Raw genomic sequence first — 19,200 nt, 5'->3', positions numbered from 1 at the left:
ACGGTTTGGATTTCATCAATCCAACGGCTGCTATGGAGCTTCATCCGACGGTCGACAGTTTCTGATAGAATTGATCGATCTTTCGAAGAGCATTGCCTTGAAGACGAGTTACATCAAAACTTCCATTCCTCTTCAGCTATAAAGATTAGAATTTGCAGCCAGTGGAAGCAAGTTTCGGCAAGTAAAAATACATACGTTCTAAAAGAATGAATTTCGTGGTGTTCGCTTCGGAGCTGGAACATTGTTCAAGCCTTCTAAAACTGCAAGGCACGTATCAAGTAAGTCAGCCATGGGAGTTTAAACGAGCTTAAGTGAACGATCTTATTACACTTTGGACGAACTCTAGCTTAAGTGGCCGCCACGCCCTTCCCCTTGCAGTCTTCACAAACCACAGTCCCCGAGCCATCACAGTATGGGCACTTGGCCCCTTCGCCGGCCCAGTCGAGGAACTGCAAGTTTAAACGAGTATAAGTAACACCGAATGGAAGTGCTTGAAAGCTTGCCTGTTCTTCGACGTTAAGTTCTCCAGTGCCATCGCATTCTGCAAACCAATCTTTGAGATATGTAGAAGAGAAAGTTTGAGAAGTACCAACCCGAGCACAGTGTCTGGCCTTCGCCTCTACACGTATAGCAGTTCTGAGACGCAGCGGGATTCGCTTGCCGCCTGTGCAACAGTCTCTCCGGATCCTCCCATCGATTTTCTCCCAGGAGGTAAACTCGTCCGGTGGAGCTTCTATCCACAACCTCTGGGCTCTGTATAAAGTCGAAGGGTAAGGCCTCAAAAAGCTCCAAACGTTTTACAGGAACTAAGATACCTCGGGCGGTTTGATCGCAGCGGAGGTATTCACTGTTATGACTTGATGCTCACTGATAAGTTGCGACAACACTTGCGCAGTAACAATTCCATCCTCTGCAGCACCTATAGATGACTGCATGCCAGATTCAAGACACGGGGTCATACCTTGCGAGACGAAGGCAAGACAGAGGAGGTAGCAAAAGAGTACCTGCCATGACTTCACAGCCCGGTCTGTGCCGCTAGAGAAAGAAGCATACTCCATGTCGTCGTCCCCGCAATAGAACCCAAGCTTTGCAAGAGCCTCCTGCGAATTCACAAGGAAAAGAACAAGATGGCAATGGTTTAGAAATACTTGGAGCAAGAAAGAAAATGAAACGAAGAGAATGCCGGACGCAAAAACGAAAAGGAAAGCACGTACCACACCTGGAGAAGCTTAACATCATCGCCCTCAGCCCCGTATTTCAAGCTCCGCGCTTCCTGCTTGTTGGAGATGGCGTGCTTCTTCTCTGTCTTGGAAGAACCTTTGGTGCCACCTTTGGAGTTGGAAGAACTTTTGGTCTGGCCAGCGCTAGTCTCCGAGGGCGATAGAACGAACTTGATGCTCTCCACGGATTTCTCGGTAACCATGGGTGGAGCCTTCGCTGGCTGGGACGGTGGCGCCACTGCCTCTTCATTTCTATCGCTCAAAGTTCGCAGGAGACCCACGAGAACATCTCTAAGCGACGAAGGAGACGCGTCGTGCTTGTCAGGGACTTGATCGCTGCGGCCCAACCTCTCCACCTCCTTCCTGAGACTAGTGATCTCTTCCTTCATCCGCGACGACTCCACTGCCCAATATTCTCGATCGCTGTTCCAGCGCTTCTCTTCACGTAGCCATCGCTGCTCCTCCCTCTTCCACCTCTCCTCCTCGCGGAGCCACCGGGCCTCCTCGCGCTCCCAGTAGGTGCCGCTGCTCGATTCCTGGGCCGATACAATGCGAGCGCTGCGAAATCTCGTCCTCGCGGCGATTCCCTTGCGGAGGCTGTGAGCGCCGCGAAATTCAGACGGGAATCTGTGCTGGGAGCTCATGAGGTTGTTGCCATGGATTTGGAACGCGCAGGAGCCGGATGACGCGGCTGCCGCTGGAAATCGCCCGGTGACGATGCACGATAGGCAAGGCATTGCTCGCGCTCGCGATTAAGCATCAAGAGAGGGGAATGTGGCCCTCACCGGAGATCCCCGCGCATTTTTTTCGTCCACACCTCCAAACAGCCCTAAAACCATAACCAAGATGACACAACAAATACCAACCGTCGGATAAAATGCATGAAATCCAGACCGTCGATTTTAGTTTCTAGATTTTGAAGAGAATATGCGTCGATTCTCCAAATCACCTTTTTAGAAGAATAAGAATATTCTTGAACCATGAAAAGGTTCTCGCGCTCTAAACTATAAAGCCCCATCTCCCCCAAATCCTAATTCCCATAGTGAAAGAGAAAAGAGAATGGCGACAAAAAGGAGCATTTGTTTGAGGATCCTTTTGGTGATCCTGGCAGTTCTAGCTTTTGTTGCTGAGAGTCGCATGCTCCCAGGATCATCAAGCAGCAGCAGTAGCGAGCCACCCTTTTGCCCGGTGCCAAATGTTGGAGCTTCTTGCAAGGCCGTGGGCGATTGTTGCCTAGGCTTGGCGTGCATCGACCAAGAGTGTGTGGAATTCGGGTTTTAGATAAAACGAGCCTTCCAACAGTGAACTAATCTAGATTTAACAAAAGTTTGTCTTGTAAAGGCAATGTGTAATGGACTATCACCTCAAAATATTTTGTGATCTAAAGAAAATCTTGTCAAGCTGTAATCATCCTAATGCCTCTATAGCTCAGTGGTAGATCGTCAGGCTTGTAAACTTGAAATTTCGGTCCTTAACCCTAGACTTGCTTATCTCAAAAGAGCTTTCAAGCATACGGTCTTACGGTATAGAAACGAGGGAGTTAAACACTGGACCACTTAGTCTACACAGAAAACTTACAAGACTATACATTTACGATTTGGCAGCTTTAGACGGCTTGAACAATTGCCTAACACCATCAGCCGGTGATATGTTCCAGCTCTCGACGTGCCTGATCGACAACAAAATTATTTCTTGAAGCACAGCTCGAGAGTATGGATCTTACTTGCAAATCTTGCCAGACTCGTCATCGAAGAAATACTCTGTGCTTCCGCTAGCTGCAAAGTAATCCTCAAACCTTTAGAAAGTGTGAAAGATTGGAGACGAGAGGTACCTGATATAGCTGGCCTCCAAGGCAAAGCAAGAACGCATCGAAAACGCCATCCTACTTTGAGACTATCCTGCTCGAACACCAAGAAGGAAAAAAAAAGAGACGACGAATTTGGTTTTGTGATCCAGAAAATCGTCACCTCTTTTTCGTCCCAGCTCGCAATCTTGAGTGTCGACTTCTCCATGAAAGCCCCGAGATTGGAAACGTTTTGCTTGAATCGCTTCAGGCCTTTAAATGATACAAAAGGGTCTGCGAACTCGCAATCGCTCTTGTAAATCCCGGTGGTCATCTTTCCTGTGAGCCGATCAAAGGAATTACTTCCAAGAAAAACACGAATGTACCTGTGACAAAATAAGACTGCTCGTAATCCTTCCTGATCAGATCGCACGCCATTTCTCTCGTCACGACCTCAAAATCCCCTTCTTCTTGCTCCTGGTCCTGCGATTTCCCTAGCCCGGATTGGAAATTTCGCAAGCCGGCAGCAGCGATCCCGAATGCCTCGGACAGATACCAAACCATTCTCACCGGCACGCTCGCATTTGCCGTGGGAGGAGTGCGCCGCCGCTCCTCCTTGAGCTGCCGCGGGGCCTCGCATCGCGCCCCAAAACTTACCCTAGAGCCCCGGCATCGCGATCGCGAGCAAGGGACGCGAAACCCTAAGCACGAGCTCCGCAAGGAAGAAGAATCCATTAATCTGGGATGAAATTTTCCCGCCACTAGTACCTCGAGATAAGAATATTCTCCAAGAGATAGGGCAAGACTTCCAGTGCGCATTGGATGGCGGCTGCTCGAGCGCCATGCCCCCCGGCGACGGGCTTCAGTTCTAGATTGGAGCTGGAGACTTCACATAGATCGGCAGCGCGATCGTCCTCCGCATCAGCGCTTCCGGGGCGAGTAAGTAGCGATTTCTCTGTCTGGTGAAAGACTATTTTGCGATCGATCAATGTGTGTGTGTGATCTCTTGCTAGTGAATGAGATTTAGTGATCTTTGCAGCTGAGGGCCACGGCAGTGTCAGCGGGGGCTGTTTCATCCGACTCCAAGCAGGGAAAATCGCGAAGCCCTGTTGTTGTGATCGATAACTATGACAGCTTCACATACAACATTTGCCAGGTTCCATTTTTTTGTTCTCTTTTTTCTCCCTTGTTCATTCGATCTATGCTCTGCAGTATTTGGGAGACCTTGGATGCGAGTTCGTCGTGTATCGGAATGACGAGATTTCCGTTCAAGCTTTGAAAAGGTACCTCTTCACGTCTATCAATCACTGAATACAATCGCCTTCATCTTTTCTTTCTTTCGCAGTAAGCGGCCTCGTGGGATTTTAATTTCTCCGGGACCAGGTATGTTCTCCGTGTAGATCTTATTCTTCCAAGCAAAGTCCTTCCAGGTACTCCACAGGATTCTGGTATATCTTTGCAGACAGTGAAAGAACTCGGGCCCTCTATTCCTTTGTTTGGCGTCTGCATGGGACTCCAGTGCATTGGCGAGGCGTTTGGAGGTGCGTACTACTTCGTTTTCCCGGTTCTGGTCTGTACCTTGATTGGCAGGAAAGATTGTTCGAGCACCAAATGGCGTGATGCACGGGAAAGTTTCTTCGGTATACTATGACGAGAAAGGTGAACCAGGAATATTTTCAGGCTTGCCCAAGTATGCTTTCTTATCTGTTACCAATCTCTTTTCAAACACTTGTTTTTAGTCCATTTACAGCGTGCCGGTATCACAGTTTGGTCATCGAAAGAGAAACCTTTCCTGGCGACGAGCTTGAGATCACGGCGTGGACGGACGATGGTCTCATCATGGGCGTGCGGCATCGCAAGTATAAGCACATCCAGGTAGGAAGTTCTTGCTGTGCATCAAGTTGTGTTCTTCAATCCTTCCTTACTTCTTCGACTCGATCAGGCTGTCCAGTTCCATCCCGAGAGCATCATCACGCAAAATGGGAAGCAGATTCTGGAAAACTACACCCGGTTGATGAACCTCCAGGAATCTCGAGTAGAGGATGAAGAACCTTTCCTGGCGGGAAGAAGAGGAGGAACTGGAGCATAGAGACACAGTTTTCTCTGTAGAAAAAGTGGTCAGCGGTGTTGCTATCCGAAAGAGGTTCACGTGTTAAACTCCTTCGTTTCCATAGCGTAAGGAAGCTTCATCGATCTGGCATGGTTGAAAGCTCTTTTTTTTCCACCTCCTCAGAGATCACGCCCAGGTTTTTGCTTGACTATACTGAAGGACCAAGGTCTAATTTTCCCAGAACAAAATACATTGCCTCCATGGAGGATTGAACTCCAGGCCTTCAGTTTACAAGACTGACACTCTACCACTGAGCTATAGAGGCATTACAGCTTGACAAGATTTTACTGAACTTTAGATCACAAAATATTTTGAGGTGATAGTCCATTACAGGTTTGTAAGTGCTAGCGTCTCTAAAATTCGTACCTCCGCAGCGCTCCATCCTCATCATCATCCTTGTCCTCCTCTGACCACAAATCCGTGTCCACAAGTCCACACTTTAGAAGCCCGCACTTTAGAAGCACCCGCTTCGTTTATCTGCAGCATCGGCTTATCGCTGCAATCGTCGAGAAGCACAAGCTTGGCTAGAAAAACCAACAATTCCCAAAATTTCCAAAATGTGATGGTTAAATGTAAACATCCAAGGCTGAAACACTGAAGACTATTCAAGGACGCTTATCGTGGTGATGGCAATATGGCTCGTCACCACGAAAACGCCGACACGGATTTCCACTTCCCGTGCTCAAGGAACCGCACCGACCAAGCTTTCTCAACTCCTCCACCTCAGCTTTAGCTTCTTCAGGGTTGCTTGCCACCTTGACGTTCTTGCTACTCTCGAGATGCAGCCTGCAGCATGCAACGTCGATGACTTCCAGCAGTTCACTCAAACGGCCAAAACAAATGAACACCTCCTTGTAACCCACGCCATTGCGTATCCATATCTTATCAGCACTGTCCACTGCCAAGATCCAAATAAGAACCTTCTCTCGCGCGTCACCTTTTGTCATCTCCAAAAATCGCGAGAGCGTATTTCCATGCTTCAATACCACATCCACCCCAGTCGCTATTTGCACCCACAAAACGTGCTTCTGGTTTTCTCCAAGGCAATCAACTCCCGTGTGGTTGAACTTCACAGGTGGGAAGAAACGAGAAACATTGTCTGCGATCAGAAATTGGGGAGAGAAATCACCTTCGAATCTGACAACCACTTCAGGTTTGAAGTTAAGCTGCAGACCTTCCGTGTCAATAACGATACCATAGTGTTTGATGAAAATGAGAGTTGCCATTTCTGCGTTCCACCCAACGTTGTCGTCGTGCCGGATCAGCCTTGTCCATTGGCCGATACCCATCCTAGCCTCAAAGTCGGACGCGTACCGCAGAGTCTCGGTGATGAGCACCATAGTGCGCGCACGCAGAGAATCTGATAGACATTTTCCTATTTCTGTCTCTGCATCCACGTAGAAGCATCGAGTGTCTAGCGCGTCTGGCAACACCGTTGTAATCGTGTCCACTCCGCCGACCACAGCGATGAAGCAATTCCAGCGATATCGGTCCTTGACCGCCTCTTGGATATACTCTCGCAGGCCAGCTTCGTACATGTGGTACGTGGTCCGTAGCTTCCAGGTCCCGTAATGAGCGACAAGCCCGGGAACCCAGCCAGTCTCACTTTTAAATTCCGAGCAGAGCTCCATGTCGGACAAATTCAGCTCCTCCTCAGATCCATCAACCTGCTTCATCGCGTCGGTAAGCCACACATTCACACATTTCATTTACCTTAATGCGTTTCGCATTCAACTCTCGGTGGCCTTGCCTTGTGGCAAGCCTGCAATACGCCACAATCGGATCCTCCTACTCCAAACCATTAGTAGGCTTTAAAGGAAGACACGGTAAATACTATGCTCACCTCCGCTTGGAGCCCCCCGGCACGACGAACCTCGTGTTCGCAATATGCCTGCAGTTCCTCAGCCTGTTGGATAAAAGGAAAAGCACACAAGTTAGCCCCACACCAGTGTTGGAAAGTAGTCGCTACTTACGCTGTAACCACCTGTGACTAACATGTACGGAGGGCTTTTGTCGCTCACTACTCTGCTCCTCCACAGAGGTCCGACGGACGAGCAGTAGACAACGACGTCCTGCAGTTGCATCGTCATCATAGAATGGTAAGCCTCGTCCCTTCTTTCCGCGCTGGCAGCCCCCAGTTTTCACACCCAGCGTGGTGTCAAACGCGTTGGCCTCGTCCACCAGAAAGTAAAGCTGCTCTGACGATCTCGACAGGATCCAAGATTCTAATACTTTCAAGGTCCACCCCCGGCACGAAAGCTCGGCTGGAAGGTCGTCTATGTAGCTCAGCAAAAGAGCCAGCCACATTGTCCTCAAGGGATTGTCGACGAAATCTTCGCCATTGATAAAGACGACCTTCTTGGAGGTGTTCTTCCAAAGGTGCCGAAGATATCCAGCCACAGTAGCAAGAACAGTGGTCTTCCCAGACCACCCCGGAGTTCCAATAATAATACCTGGAGGTTTGTTGTCATTATCCGAAGCGCCGTGTCTCAAGGCCGATATGAAACTTTCTATCTCCTTGAAGAGTGAGCGACCCATGTACATGTATGTTTGATTGCCATCCGTTCCAGAGAAAGCGGGAATATGGAGCTACCGAAAAGTCGCATGGCTTGTCCAGTCAATGCCGCCGTCAGCAAAATCTGCGGTCAGGTTCTCGTCCAGCTTTTTGGCCCAGGCGATCATGTCTGAAACCAAAAATTATGGCATTCAGTCCCCTAGACATCATTCTTACCAGGCACGTAAGAATCGGCTGGAGGAAGTCCCGCTGCTGGCGCTGGCGCTGGTGCTGTGAGAAGCACAATAAAGTCTATGGAGGAATGGCCACAGAATTAAACACAGCCAAAGGGCAAACAGGGGTGAGAATGACCACAAGGATGCGGAGATTACCAGATATCCACACAGAAAGAAAGAAACAGATTCAGGAAGCAAAAATCCTTAACCGTGACCAGACAGGGAAAGCAAAGCAGGACAGTGGAGCCGCTCCGGGATAAAGAGTTGCTGCTGCTCCGGGTGAAAGAGAGGCTGCTGCGGGAGAGGAGAAAGAGATCCTTAGTCATCTCTTCCATGTGTGGTTATGGTCAGGGATTTCGCAACACGCCACAAACCCAAAATAAAAGCGAATTGAAGCTACCTCTGGCAAAATCCTTAACCATGGCTGAAAGCAGCCATCCCCAAATCGAGGGGGAAAGCTAAATACACAAAGAATGACTTACCATTACATTGGAGGAGGAGGAGTTCCTTCTTCCGCAGCTGTTCTTTTTCCTTCCGCAGCTGTTCTTCCTTCTTCCGCAGCTGCTCTTCCTTCTTCTGCCAATATTTCACCAGAGATTGATTGCCACTCTCAAAGGCAGAGAGAAAAGATTCCCCAGCCGCTTGGATCTGCGGCTCAAGACGCCCGATTTGAGCCTGCACCTTAGCCAATTCCTCGTCCATTTCGTTAATTGAAACCCTATCGTGAAAACCTAGGTTGGTGGTGGGCTTTGCCCTAAAACCGTAACGATAGCACGATAAAGAGACAAAATGTGAAAACTTAGCCACAATTTTGTTTGTTTTAGTGGCTTCTATTTTACAGTTGGTCTTCCTACCACCAAAGTAGAGAATGTGGCAGACTCTATGAAGTAGAGAATGTGGCAGCCACCATAGAGTCAGCCACATGGCTTGAGTCACATTTCTTCAATTTAACGTTCTTACCTCTTTTTGCTGTTTTGTGAGAGCTGCTTGTTCTTGGAGTTTTCTCTTTCTGCAGAGTGTTAGGTGGAGAGGCTAGCTTCTCTTCACATGGTATAAGAGGCATAGGTTAGAATTTTTGGCATGAGTAGTGCTTTAGACACTAGGTGTCATCTTTGTCCTTTGGAAAAATGGAGCAATGAATTTCCTTGCCTGCAGAATTCTGATTTATGAGGTGGTATCTAGAATGACAAAATGCCCTAAATTACAATCATGTTAAGCTATATGGTAGATGGCCACAAACTAAGTGTAGGTTCTATTGTGGGGTTGATAGGTGAATTGGCATAGGGAGCTACAAAGTTAATGGTGTCTTCATCATTAATTATAAATAATTAAAAAGTAAATTAAACTTACCTGATGTCAATCAATATCTAGTGCAATTCTTTTAGCCAATCAATAAAGTCGGACCCAAGACCTCTCTGATACCAAATATAAACTCTTGAGTTGAGCTATGGCTTTCAGCTTCCATTCATGAAGGCATGAAATTACATGGAAGCGTGGTGGATTATAAGCAACCAAAAAGAACGATTTGAAAAATGATACATAGGATTCAAATATAAAGGGAAAACGCCCTTAAAAAAAGTGCACCCCTTTTTCAAATTAGTTAAAGGTTTTGGGATACTTGAGTTAAACGTTCTTAGGTTTGAATAGTACTAGGTTAGGTGACCTCCTGGGAATTCCAAACTCAGGAACTTACACTTAATCACTCCTTTTATTGTCACCCCTGGAAAGTCTAAACTTAGGAGCTTACATTGATCACTCCTTTTATTGTTGTCAGAAATCCCCCAATTCTTGCCACATTCCTGACTCTCGCCAGATTCTTGACCTGCAGACCACATTCCTGACTCTCGAGACACTTCCCTATTCCTGACTCTCAAAACACTTCCCTATTCCTGACTCTCGATTTCCCATACGATTCCTGAGTCTCGAGCCACATTCCTGATGATGATGTGACGCCTCCTCAACCTCAACTATATTTGGGCCGTCCTCGATCCAAAAGTGGTGGAGCTTCATCAACCTATAGTATATATAAGTTAGCTTTGTTCCATTTCTCTACAATCTGAATCAACACTAGTCTAAGGCCTCTTCTTCGTTATTCACTAGCTTTTCTCTTTGTCTTTTGCATTTTCCAGTCTTGATCTTGTTAGGGGTCTTGATAGTTTGATTTAGATTGTGTTTTTTCGTTTTTTGCTTTAGCTTGTTTTGATTGTTTGACTGCCTTTGCATTTTTTCCCCCTTTTTTCTTTCTTCTTTTCCAATGGAGTTTCCAAGCCATCCTGATTTCTTTGCCGAAGTCCTTGCAAAAATCCAGTCTGAGAATATTGAGCTGAAGGCGACCCTTCTTCGCATGCAACAGGAGCTTGCTTCACTTTCGGCTCAAGGATCCAACAAAGTTCCTAAACCGAAGGTGAGTTTCCCGGCAAAATTTTTAGGGAAGCGTTCAGAGCTTCGTGGATTCCTGAACCAGATGGAGCTGATCTTCGGACTTTAACATCGGCGGTACCCCACTCCCGAGTCTCAAATTGGTGCGATTGGGATGTTGCTCGAAGGTGCAACTTTGTCATGGTTTTCTCCTCTCCTGGAGAAGAGCATGAAAGGGGTCGTGGTTCTGGAGCTGATGGATTTTCAATTGTTCAAAGAGAAGCTCGAAGCATGTTTTGGCGAGACGGATCGGGTTCGGGCTGCCACCACAAAGATGAGACGTCTCTCTCAAGGGTCTCGTCCTGCCTCGATCTATGCTGCAGAGTTCCAACTCCTTGCCTTGGACACTCAATAGGATGAGCAGGCCTTGATTGATCAATTTCGTTTCAGCCTCAACAACGGTGTCAAGGATTTGTTGCTCACCATGGAGGATCCCACGGACTTGTCGGACGCCATCAACAAAGCTGTTTGATGCGACAATCGTCTCTTTGAACGTCATCAGAAAAGTCACCGTGCCGCCGTTTTCCCGTCCCAGACTCAGGAATCCCAGCTTGAGTCTTCAGAGCATACTCCTGGACCTACTACTCCGGTCCCGATGGATATTTCTGGTACTCCCCGACTCATCAGAGGGAAGTTGAGTCCTGCTGAGAAGCAACGTCGAATATCTCATAATCTTTGCCTCTACTATGCTGATCCTAATCACAAAGCAACTGTGTGTCCCAAGAAGCCTCCCCGATTGCTCGAGTTCACTCTGCCTCAAAGTCCATCTCTGTTGCAATTGGGAAACGACCCTGTCCAAACAAAGTAGGAGCTGTCTGTTTGGACTCCCCAAATAAAAATCACTTTTCTTCTTTATCAAGCTCTTCACCACCTTTCATCAAAGCCACCACCAATTCCCGCAACTTCCGCATCCTATGTCTCCTTTCTTTCACCGGACAATCAGGACTCAAGGCTCTGGCACTACTGGACTCGGGTGCAACTTCCTGCTTCATGGACACGAACTTTGCTGCCTGACATCACGTTCCTCTTTCTCCTACCATACGGGATCTGAGGGTTGAAGGCATCGGCAGGCATTTTGTGTTTCCATCTTCTGGACTTAGGGAAATGTTGCCCTTTCAAGTACACATCGGGTCCACCGTCACCGATATCGCCTTCAACATCATCAACAACAAGTCCTTCTCTGTGGTGCTTGGCCTCCCTTGGTTCCAACTACATCAGCCTCAGATCTATTGGAAGGAATTACAGCTCGTCTCTCCCACATCATCATCTCCCATGGCTTCCCCTGCTGTTCATCGAGTCCGAATCAGGAAAAGTTCCTTAAACTTAAATTGGGGTTCTATTCCTGACTCTACGAAGTTTTCACCCTCTTCTTTTTCCTCTCTTCCATATTACACTGGACAGTATCCTCGTCTCATCATTCCATTTAGTTGTACACCTCCTCCTATCTCCACAATCACTATGAAAGAACTTCTTCATGAAGAATCTATTTTCCTTTTTTGCTTTGCATGTTTCTCCTGTCAGTGTTCCTGAGAAGTATCATGATTTTGGGGATGTGTTTGACAAGAAAAAAGCTAGTGTACTGCCTGTTCATCAGCCTTATGACTGTCCCATTGATTTACAGGAAGGAGCATCACCTCCGTGGGGGCCTATCTATGGGTTATCCCCGTCCGAGCTTAAGGCCCTCAAAGAATACGTGGATGAGAACCTTGCCTCGGGGTACATTCAGCATTCGCAGTCCCCGACTGAAGTGCCTGTCTTCTTTGTCAAGAAGAAGGATGGGAGTTTGCGGCTAGTCATCGACTACCGAGGTTTGAACAAGGTGATTGTTCGGAACCGTTATCCACTGCCCCTGATCTCAGACATATTGGAACGCCTCAGCGGTGCCTGCTTCTTCACCAAGATCGACCTCTGTGGAGCATACAACCTGATCCAGATCCGGCCTAGTAATGAATGGAAGACTGCGTTCCGAACCCGCTATGGTGTAAGGAACCAACTCGCCGAGGTGTCGTAGGCTAAAGGAACCCCGAAAGCATGACCAAAATGACAAAGAGTTCATCGGATGGGACCAAGTCAAAGATCGAGTCCAAGACCGACTCTAGGACCGAGTTCGAGATCGAGTCCGGAATCGAGTCCGAGACCGACTCGGGGACCGAGTTCGAGTCCGAGTTCGAGACTGAGTTCGAGACGGAGTCCGAGATCCGAAATCGGGTCCGAGACCGAGTTCGAGGTCGAGTCCGAGGTCGGGTACGAGATCGGGTCCGAGATCGAGTCCGAGATCGAGTCCGAACCCGAATCCGAAGTCGGATCCGAAATCGGGTCCGAGATCGAGCCAGAGACTAAGTCCAAATACTAATACGGGTCAAGGGGTGAAAGCCCAAAGCGTGCGTCTCCCAGGGGGGGGGGGGGGCTGTAGGGGGTTCCAAAAGTATGGTAGGGATAGTGAGGTCCAGGAACCAGTTTAGAAGGGACTCTCCAGTGGGGCTCCCAAACTGACTTGAGGTTGGGACTGGGACCGAGGGGCCTTGGGTGGGAGTGAGCATGGACTTGGTTGGTGCCGGAGGGGCCATCCAAGGAAGTGCTCAAGAGCAGCTCCCACTCCCGAAAGGGAAACCGATTGCGGTGCTCCCGGCTCAAGTGGAGTGGTGCCCCACTTGAGTACCATGCGGCTCATTGGTCCTCGCCCTTCCTAGGGGCTTGGGCCTTCCTTCGGGATGGAAGTGGGGGGCGAGAGGTACCCATACCGGGCCGCTAGGCCACGGTGTTTCGCCCCGGCGTCCCGAAGCAAGTGTTGCACTCAAGACTTGGGATTTAGAGGGTCCCATGATCAAGTCTTGTGGTACCAAAGGATGTTAGGAACCTGGAAGCTTGGTGTGCTTGGCTGCTTGTGCTTGCGGGGAGTGTAGCCGAACCTTAAGTCCAGTCTAACCCGGGGAGGGGGATTGGGAGTGATTTGGGAATCCGTGGATGGTGGCTAACACTCCGTTGCTCGTGCAGTGAGTAGCTGAGACCAAGTAGGAGCTGGTACCATAGGCGAGAACCTTGGCAAGGGAACTTAGCAAAAGCCAAGGCGGTGTTGGACGGATAGGCGAGGTAAGCTGGCAAATTGGAAAGGAAAAATTTGTGGCTTACATATGGCCACTTCGAATACACCGTTATGCCATTTGGCTTGACAAATGCTCCAACAATTTTCCAACACATGGCAAACAACGTCTTTCGGGAGTTTCTTGATCAGATGGTGATCGTCTACCTTGATGACATCCTCATCTACTCAAAAACTCAGGAGGAGCACGACGAGCATGTGCGCAAGGTGTTGGCAAAGCTGCGGGAACATGGCTTATATGCGAAGCTTGAGAAATGTTCCTTCGATCAGGAGTCTGTGGAGTTCCTTGGGTACATTGTCACTCTTGAGGGTATCACGATGGATCCTGCCAAAGTCAAGATTATTCTCGAATGGGAGCCTCCACAATCAATGTCGGATGTTCAGGTTTTCCTTGGCTTCGCCAATTCCTATTGCAAATTCATTGATCACTACTCTGACATTGTCCTTCCTCTCACGCATCTCACTCACAAGGATGTTCCCTTCTCTTGGTCTGCTGCTGCCCAGCAGGCCTTCGACACACTCAAGGCGGCCTTCAGTTTTGCTCTTGTCTTGATCCACACTGATCCCTCACAACCTTTCTTCATCGAGGCTGATGTGTCTGACTTTGCCATCAGTGCTGTGTTGTTTCAACTCGGAGCGGATCAAGAATTTCATCCAGTCGCCTTCCATTATCAGAAATTCCAACCTGCGGAGATCAATTACGAAATCCATGACAAGGAGCTTCTTGCCATCGTGGATTCCTTTGGAGAGTGGTGTCGTTTCTTGGAGGGGGCGGGCCATCAAACAATGGTCTGGACGGATCACAAAAATCTTGAGTGCTTTGCCACTTCCTGAGTTTTGAGCCGTCGTCAAGCAAGGTGGGCACAATTCTTGAGTCGGTTTGACTTTGTTATCAAGTACAGACCTAGAAAGTTTCAAGGCCTTCCTGATGCTCTTTCAAGGCGGTCCTATCTCAGTCTCAGGCCTGGTAATCCTGCCTTCAATCAACATGATCAAGTTATCCTCGGTCCTGATCGGCTTCAAGTTATGGCAATTTCTCTGGCCCCTCAGGACTCCTCCTTGATGAATGCGATCAGAAATGATCTTCAATCCGAGGGGGTGCTATCAGGAATTGTCGCGAATGTGACTTCGGGTATCGAAAGTTACCTGTCGACCAGTCCTTACGGACACTCTTTCCTTACTGCCATGATGGCAGGAGGTCAGTATTGCTAGACCCTTTGCCAGCCCCTCTTGTTCAAGTGTTAGTAAACTGGACTTTGCATCTGTACTTGGCCGGATGAGCATAAGGACGGAATTCCTAAGTGTCTATTTAGCCAAACATACTTGGCCTGGCTTTTTAGTTCTCTTTTGCTCTGTCTTGCACTGGCTTGACAAGAACCCTCGCGTATTGAGATTAGTCCCTCAATATCGCTGGATAATAGCTTACCGTGCCTACCAAAAACCCTCGCTATCATGCCTTTTGTGTTAGTCTCATTTCGGTCCCAAATGCTATTTATGGAAAGTGTCCAAATTTGTGTGAGACACAAAATCCCTAGGCCCCCAAAGTGGAGCTGGAAAGGGTGCCACGTGGTAGTGGCCGAAGCGAAAGCCAAACGAGCATAACACGTTTGGACTAAAAGCTCCGACTTGGAAGGTTGAGAGCGGGAGTGGAACTCCCAACAAAGTGCTCGAGGAGCAAGCACGAGGCAACCAATAAGCAAGGCTCCAAAAAGGGACCCAAAAAGGACCAACACATGACACGTGGAAGTGTCCGACATGGAGTCCGAGGCGGACCCGAGTTGGAGTCCAAGATGGACCCGAAGTGGAGTCCGAGATGGACCCGAAGTGGAGTCCGAGATGGACCCGAAGTAGAGGCCGAAGTGGAGTCTGAGATGGAGTCCAATATGGAGTCCGAGATGGACCCGAAGTGGAGTCCGATATGGAGTCCGAGATGGAGTCCGAGATGGACCCGAAGTGGAGTCCGATATGGAGTCCGAGATGGACCCGAGATGGAGTCCGAGATGGACCCGAGATGGACCCGAGATGGAGTCCGAGATGGACCTGAGATGGAGTCCGAGATGGACCCGAGATAGACCCGAGATGGAGTCCGAGATGGACCCGAGATGGAGTCCGAGATGGACCCGAGATGGAGTCCGAGATGGACCCGAGATGGAGTCTGAGATGGACCCAAGATGGAGTCCGAGATGGAACCGAGACCGGGACCGAGACCGAGACCGAGACCGAGACCGAGATTGAGTCCGAGTCCGAATTCGGGACCGAGACCGAGACCGAGTCCGAGTCCGAGTCCGAATACTAATACAGGCAGTTGGGTGAAAGCCCAAAGCGATCGTCCCCCAGGGCGGGGGTTTCCAAAAGTATAGTAGGGAGAGTGTGGGGGTTGGAGCCCAGTGGAGCCAGTTTGGCTAGGAAAGGCCAGTTTGGCCCAGGAAGGCCAGACCCAGTGTTGGGTGATGAGCTGACCACTGGGAAGTCCAAGACTAGAGTGAACACAGACCGACAAGCGGGGTAGCTTGGTGAAGTGTTCAAGAGCCGGCTCTAGTTCCCCCGGGAGATCGACTGGCCGATGCTCCCAGTCCAAGTGTGGGTGGCACTACCTACTTGGATACCAGGCGTGGCTCAACGGAACCTCGCTCTAAGCCCATGGCTAGAGCACCCAAGGGCGGAAGGCGGGGAGAGTACCCAGGTGGCTCGCGTAAGGCCACGGTGTTCCGAAATGTTGTCCCAAAGGCTCAGACTGTGGAAAGGAAGAGGAGCAGTCCTCTGGGGTAGTGACCAAGGACACAGTCGTGTGGTGAGGAAGTCCCAGTGGACCGTGGGACTTAGTGGTCGGGCCTGTGGGCCTCGATCCAGTGGCAGTGTTGGCAAACACGGCCATGGACGAAAAGGGACTTAGTGGGGATTGGAACGGAGATATTGGGGAAGGCTAATCCCCATGTCGGTGGGCATCCTAAGGATGCTAAGGAGTGGATTTGGGATGATCACTCATGGATGGATGGCCCAGTCTTTAAGTGATGGGATTGGGATGCAGATGGTGTCAGACCATCGTTGTGACCAAGGTGAATGGGCATGGCCTTAGCGTAACAGGCTGATATGTTGGTGGTACCTTGGGGTGTCAGTCATGGGATCGGACACGTGGAGCACTTGGACCAAGTGCACGAAGTTGAGTGGCGGGGATGCCATTCTCGGGGCTAGTAAGCCCAGGTCCAAAATAGGACTTACGGAGGTTGTGAGTGAGACTCCTCCAAGTGGTCGGAGGTGCGGTTAAGTGACTAAAGTAAAATGGAAAATTTAGTCACTTACAACTTAGTATCGGAGTTGTTCTTTAGTCCGACTTTTATTGGTGCTCAAGTATAACACCATTGATATTGGCATCAGAAAGTCCTAGGAGTGGGCCTATCCTTGAGGAGTAGCATGTCGAGAGGACATGGCTCTCCACTCAAGTTCATGCGTGAACTTGGGTGCAATGTGCTGGATAGAAAAGGGGCCAATAATGGAATGACTTTGGGATCTTGGGAATAGTATAAGGGTTTCTTCAGAGAGTTGAGGATGTGATCCAGATGAGCGTTTGACTTAACAAACTTGCTAATGTAGTTGTGGTAAACAACTACAATTGGGATCACGGGGAAGATGCAGACTCCAAAACAATAAAGGAGTCACAAGATTACCCTTATATGGTTGAGGCTGGTACTCATAAATTCGAGACTAAAATTGTTGACTGTGGGATGTCAAATACAGAAGAGGACACCAGCCCTTGAAATGGTAGCCGGGGCTACCTTTAATAAATGTTAGAACAACCCAAAGAGTTGGGGGGTGTACTTAAAGATGAGTTGGTATTCTCATCACATGGACAAGTAGTTCTAAGGGGCAGAAGTTGCCCTAGAGAACAAAAACAAGTGTCAGAATAACACTTGTGAAAATAGTCCTTCTAAGTAGGACAGGAATGCAGGAAGTGTATTCCAGTGAGCTAGTGCTTCACAAGTGGGACCTTATAGGTCTGTGAATTAATCAAGTCTAAAACTGCTGGATGACTTAAGTAGAGTCAAAAAATGGTCCTAAAAGGACTGATGGAAGCATTTGGACTGAGGTGTGTTGTACCCCACGAAGGATGGGGGGGGGATCATAGGATCCAAACAGAAGTTGGGGTTCGAATCTGACAACCACTTCAGGTTTAAAGTTAAGCTGCAGACCTTCCGCGGTAATAACGATACCATAGTGTTTGATGAAAATGAGAGTTGCCATTATTGCGTTCCACCCAACCCGAGCACTGTTGTCATCCTGCGAGATCAGCCTTGTCCATTGGCCGATACCCATCCTAGCCTCAACGTCAGACGCGTACTGCAGAGTCGCCATAGTGCGCGCGCACAGAGAATCTGATGGACATTTTCCTGTTTGTGTCTCTGGATCCACGTAAAAACATCGAGTGTCTAGCGCGTCTGGTAACACCGCTCTAATCGTTTCCACTCTGCTGACCACAGCGATGAAGGAATTCCAGCGATCTGGGTCCTTGACCGCCTCTTGGATATACTCTCCCAGGCCAGCTTCGTACATCTGGTACGTGGTCCCTAGCTTCCAGGTCCCGTAATGAGCGAACAAGCCTGGGAACCCAGCCGGTCTCACTTTTGAATTCCGAGCAAACGCATTAAGGTAAATGAAATGTGTGAATGTGTGGCTTACCGACGCGATGAAGCAGGTTGATGGATCTGAGGAGGAGCTGAATTTGTCGGATCAACTCTCGGTGGCCTTGCCTTGTGGCAAGCCTGCAATACGCCACAATCGGATCCTCCTACTCCAAACCATTAGTAGGCTTTAAAAGAAGACACGGTAAATACGATGCTCACCTCCACTTGGAGCCCCCCGGCACGACGAACCTCGTGTTCGCAATATGCCTGCAGTTCCTCAGCCTGTTGGATAAAAGGAAAAGCACACAAGTTAGCCCCACACCAGTGTTGGAAAGTAGTCGCCACTTACGTTGTAACCACCTGGCTTTTGTCGCTCACTAATCTGCTCGTCCACGTACTTGAGCAGTAGACAACGACGTGCTGCAGTTGCATATTCTTCATAAAATGGTAAGCGTCGTCTCTTTTTTTCGCGCTGGCAGCCCCCGGTTCTCTCTTCAGCGTGGTGTCAAACGCGTTGGCCTCGTCCACCAGAAAGTAAAGCTGCTCTGACGATCTCGACAGGATCCAAGATTCTAATGCTTCCAAGGTCCGCCCCCGGCACGAAAGCTCAGCTGGAAGGTCGTCTATGTAGCTCAGTAAAAGAGCCAGCCACATTGTCCACAAGGGATTGTCAATGAAATCTTCGCCATTGATAAAGACGACCTTCTTGGAGGTGTTCTTCCAAAGGTGCCGAAGATATCCAGCCACAGTAGCAAGAACAGTGGTCTTCCCAGACCCCGGAGTTCCAATAATAATACCTGGAGGTTTGTTGTCATTATCCGAAGCGCCGTGTCTCAAGGCCGATACGAAACTTTCTATCTCCTTGAAGGGTGAGCGACCCATGTACATGTATGTTTGATAGCCACAGAAAGCGGGAATATGGAGCTCCCGAAAAGTCGCATGGCTTGTCCAGTCATGGCATTCAGTCCCCTAGACATCATTCTTACCAGGCACATAAAAATCGGCTGGAGGAAGTCCCGCTGCTGGCGCTGGTGCTGTGAGAGGCACAATATAGTTTATGGAGGAATGGCCACAGAATTAAACACAGCCAAATGGCAAACAGGGGTGAGAATGACCACAAGGATGCGGAGATTACCAGATATCCACACAGAAAGAAAGAAACAGATTCCGCTCCAGGATAAAGAGTTGCTGCTGCTCCGGGTGAAAGAGAGGCTGCTGCG

The 19,200-nt window shown here is 49.0% G+C and overlaps 5 protein-coding genes, 1 long non-coding RNA gene and 1 other non-coding gene across 7 annotated transcripts; 1 reads left to right on the top strand and 6 right to left on the bottom strand.

Moving 5' to 3' along the window:
- Window positions 1–62: 62 nt before the first annotated feature.
- Window positions 63–2,039, bottom strand: LOC9647817 (protein disulfide isomerase pTAC5, chloroplastic). Its single transcript, XM_024686562.1, has 7 exons — window positions 1,220–2,039; window positions 1,005–1,100; window positions 816–929; window positions 594–753; window positions 504–541; window positions 329–449; window positions 63–260 (listed from the first exon to the last, which is right to left on the bottom strand). The coding sequence occupies exons 1-6, from the start codon at window positions 1,955–1,957 to the stop codon at window positions 348–350; spliced, it is 1,248 nt and encodes a 415-aa protein (XP_024542330.1). The 5' UTR covers window positions 1,958–2,039; the 3' UTR covers window positions 63–260; window positions 329–347.
- A 616-nt stretch (window positions 2,040–2,655) lies between these two features.
- On the bottom strand, window positions 2,656–3,738 carry LOC9648111. Its single transcript, XM_024686528.1, has 5 exons — window positions 3,390–3,738; window positions 3,188–3,342; window positions 3,052–3,118; window positions 2,944–2,995; window positions 2,656–2,889 (listed from the first exon to the last, which is right to left on the bottom strand). Exons 1-5 carry the CDS (start codon window positions 3,736–3,738, stop codon window positions 2,811–2,813), a joined length of 702 nt encoding a protein of 233 aa, XP_024542296.1. The 3' UTR covers window positions 2,656–2,810.
- Window positions 3,739–3,808: 70 nt separating this feature from the next.
- LOC9647816 (anthranilate synthase beta subunit 2, chloroplastic) lies at window positions 3,809–5,329 on the top strand. The gene is made up of 8 exons (XM_002981566.2): window positions 3,809–3,942; window positions 4,043–4,159; window positions 4,216–4,286; window positions 4,349–4,386; window positions 4,434–4,544; window positions 4,594–4,693; window positions 4,743–4,878; window positions 4,946–5,329. Exons 1-8 carry the CDS (start codon window positions 3,826–3,828, stop codon window positions 5,090–5,092), a joined length of 837 nt encoding a protein of 278 aa, XP_002981612.2. The 5' UTR covers window positions 3,809–3,825; the 3' UTR covers window positions 5,093–5,329.
- Window positions 5,307–5,378, bottom strand: TRNAT-UGU. Its single transcript has one exon. It is a non-coding gene; the product is annotated as a tRNA-Thr (tRNA).
- Window positions 5,379–5,638: 260 nt separating this feature from the next.
- LOC9647815 lies at window positions 5,639–7,492 on the bottom strand. Its single transcript, XM_024686560.1, has 4 exons — window positions 7,087–7,492; window positions 6,957–7,019; window positions 6,827–6,901; window positions 5,639–6,780 (listed from the first exon to the last, which is right to left on the bottom strand). The coding sequence occupies exons 1-4, from the start codon at window positions 7,204–7,206 to the stop codon at window positions 5,719–5,721; spliced, it is 1,320 nt and encodes a 439-aa protein (XP_024542328.1). The 5' UTR covers window positions 7,207–7,492; the 3' UTR covers window positions 5,639–5,718.
- A 59-nt stretch (window positions 7,493–7,551) lies between these two features.
- On the bottom strand, window positions 7,552–8,557 carry LOC112350404 (golgin subfamily A member 6-like protein 7). The gene is made up of 3 exons (XM_024686579.1): window positions 8,326–8,557; window positions 7,845–7,898; window positions 7,552–7,797 (listed from the first exon to the last, which is right to left on the bottom strand). Exons 1-3 carry the CDS (start codon window positions 8,543–8,545, stop codon window positions 7,703–7,705), a joined length of 369 nt encoding a protein of 122 aa, XP_024542347.1. The 5' UTR covers window positions 8,546–8,557; the 3' UTR covers window positions 7,552–7,702.
- A 9,170-nt stretch (window positions 8,558–17,727) lies between these two features.
- LOC9647814 lies at window positions 17,728–18,344 on the bottom strand. Its single transcript, XR_002993760.1, has 3 exons — window positions 18,330–18,344; window positions 18,200–18,262; window positions 17,728–18,144 (listed from the first exon to the last, which is right to left on the bottom strand). It is a non-coding gene; the product is annotated as an uncharacterized LOC9647814 (long non-coding RNA).
- Window positions 18,345–19,200: the final 856 nt, after the last annotated feature.

Source organism: Selaginella moellendorffii, unplaced genomic scaffold (genome assembly GCF_000143415.4).
Source record: "Selaginella moellendorffii unplaced genomic scaffold, v1.0 SELMOscaffold_49, whole genome shotgun sequence".
Taxonomy (NCBI): Eukaryota; Viridiplantae; Streptophyta; class Lycopodiopsida; order Selaginellales; family Selaginellaceae; genus Selaginella; species Selaginella moellendorffii.
This window is presented reverse-complemented; position numbering and strand designations above follow the sequence as displayed.

Excerpts from the sequence above, each read along its gene's own strand:
- LOC9647817 (XM_024686562.1), bottom strand. The coding sequence starts at position 1,957 with ATGCCTTGCCTATCGTGCATCGTCACCGGGCGATTTCCAGCGGCAGCC. Across the intron at positions 754-815 it reads CTGCGATCAAACCGCCCGAG|AGCCCAGAGGTTGTGGATAG; the intron begins GTATCTTAGTTC and ends GACTTTATACAG. Across the intron at positions 542-593 it reads AGGCCAGACACTGTGCTCGG|AATGCGATGGCACTGGAGAA; the intron begins GTTGGTACTTCT and ends ATTGGTTTGCAG.
- LOC9647816 (XM_002981566.2), top strand. The coding sequence starts at position 3,826 with ATGGCGGCTGCTCGAGCGCCATGCCCCCCGGCGACGGGCTTCAGTTCT. Across the intron at positions 3,943-4,042 it reads CATCAGCGCTTCCGGGGCGA|CTGAGGGCCACGGCAGTGTC; the intron begins GTAAGTAGCGAT and ends TGATCTTTGCAG. Across the intron at positions 4,287-4,348 it reads TCCGTTCAAGCTTTGAAAAG|TAAGCGGCCTCGTGGGATTT; the intron begins GTACCTCTTCAC and ends TTTCTTTCGCAG.
- LOC9647815 (XM_024686560.1), bottom strand. The coding sequence starts at position 7,206 with ATGATGACGATGCAACTGCAGGACGTCGTTGTCTACTGCTCGTCCGTC. Across the intron at positions 6,902-6,956 it reads CCGGGGGGCTCCAAGCGGAG|GAGGATCCGATTGTGGCGTA; the intron begins GTGAGCATAGTA and ends GGTTTGGAGTAG. Across the intron at positions 6,781-6,826 it reads TGAATGCGAAACGCATTAAG|GTTGATGGATCTGAGGAGGA; the intron begins GTAAATGAAATG and ends GCGATGAAGCAG.
- LOC9648111 (XM_024686528.1), bottom strand. The coding sequence starts at position 3,738 with ATGGATTCTTCTTCCTTGCGGAGCTCGTGCTTAGGGTTTCGCGTCCCT. Across the intron at positions 3,119-3,187 it reads CGAGCTGGGACGAAAAAGAG|GATAGTCTCAAAGTAGGATG; the intron begins GTGACGATTTTC and ends GTGTTCGAGCAG. Across the intron at positions 2,996-3,051 it reads TTGGAGGCCAGCTATATCAG|CTAGCGGAAGCACAGAGTAT; the intron begins GTACCTCTCGTC and ends ATTACTTTGCAG.
- LOC112350404 (XM_024686579.1), bottom strand. The coding sequence starts at position 8,545 with ATGGACGAGGAATTGGCTAAGGTGCAGGCTCAAATCGGGCGTCTTGAG. Across the intron at positions 7,899-8,325 it reads CCTCCTCCTCCAATGTAATG|CACCAGCGCCAGCGCCAGCA; the intron begins GTAAGTCATTCT and ends TGCTTCTCACAG. Across the intron at positions 7,798-7,844 it reads AGCCGATTCTTACGTGCCTG|ACATGATCGCCTGGGCCAAA; the intron begins GTAAGAATGATG and ends TTTTGGTTTCAG.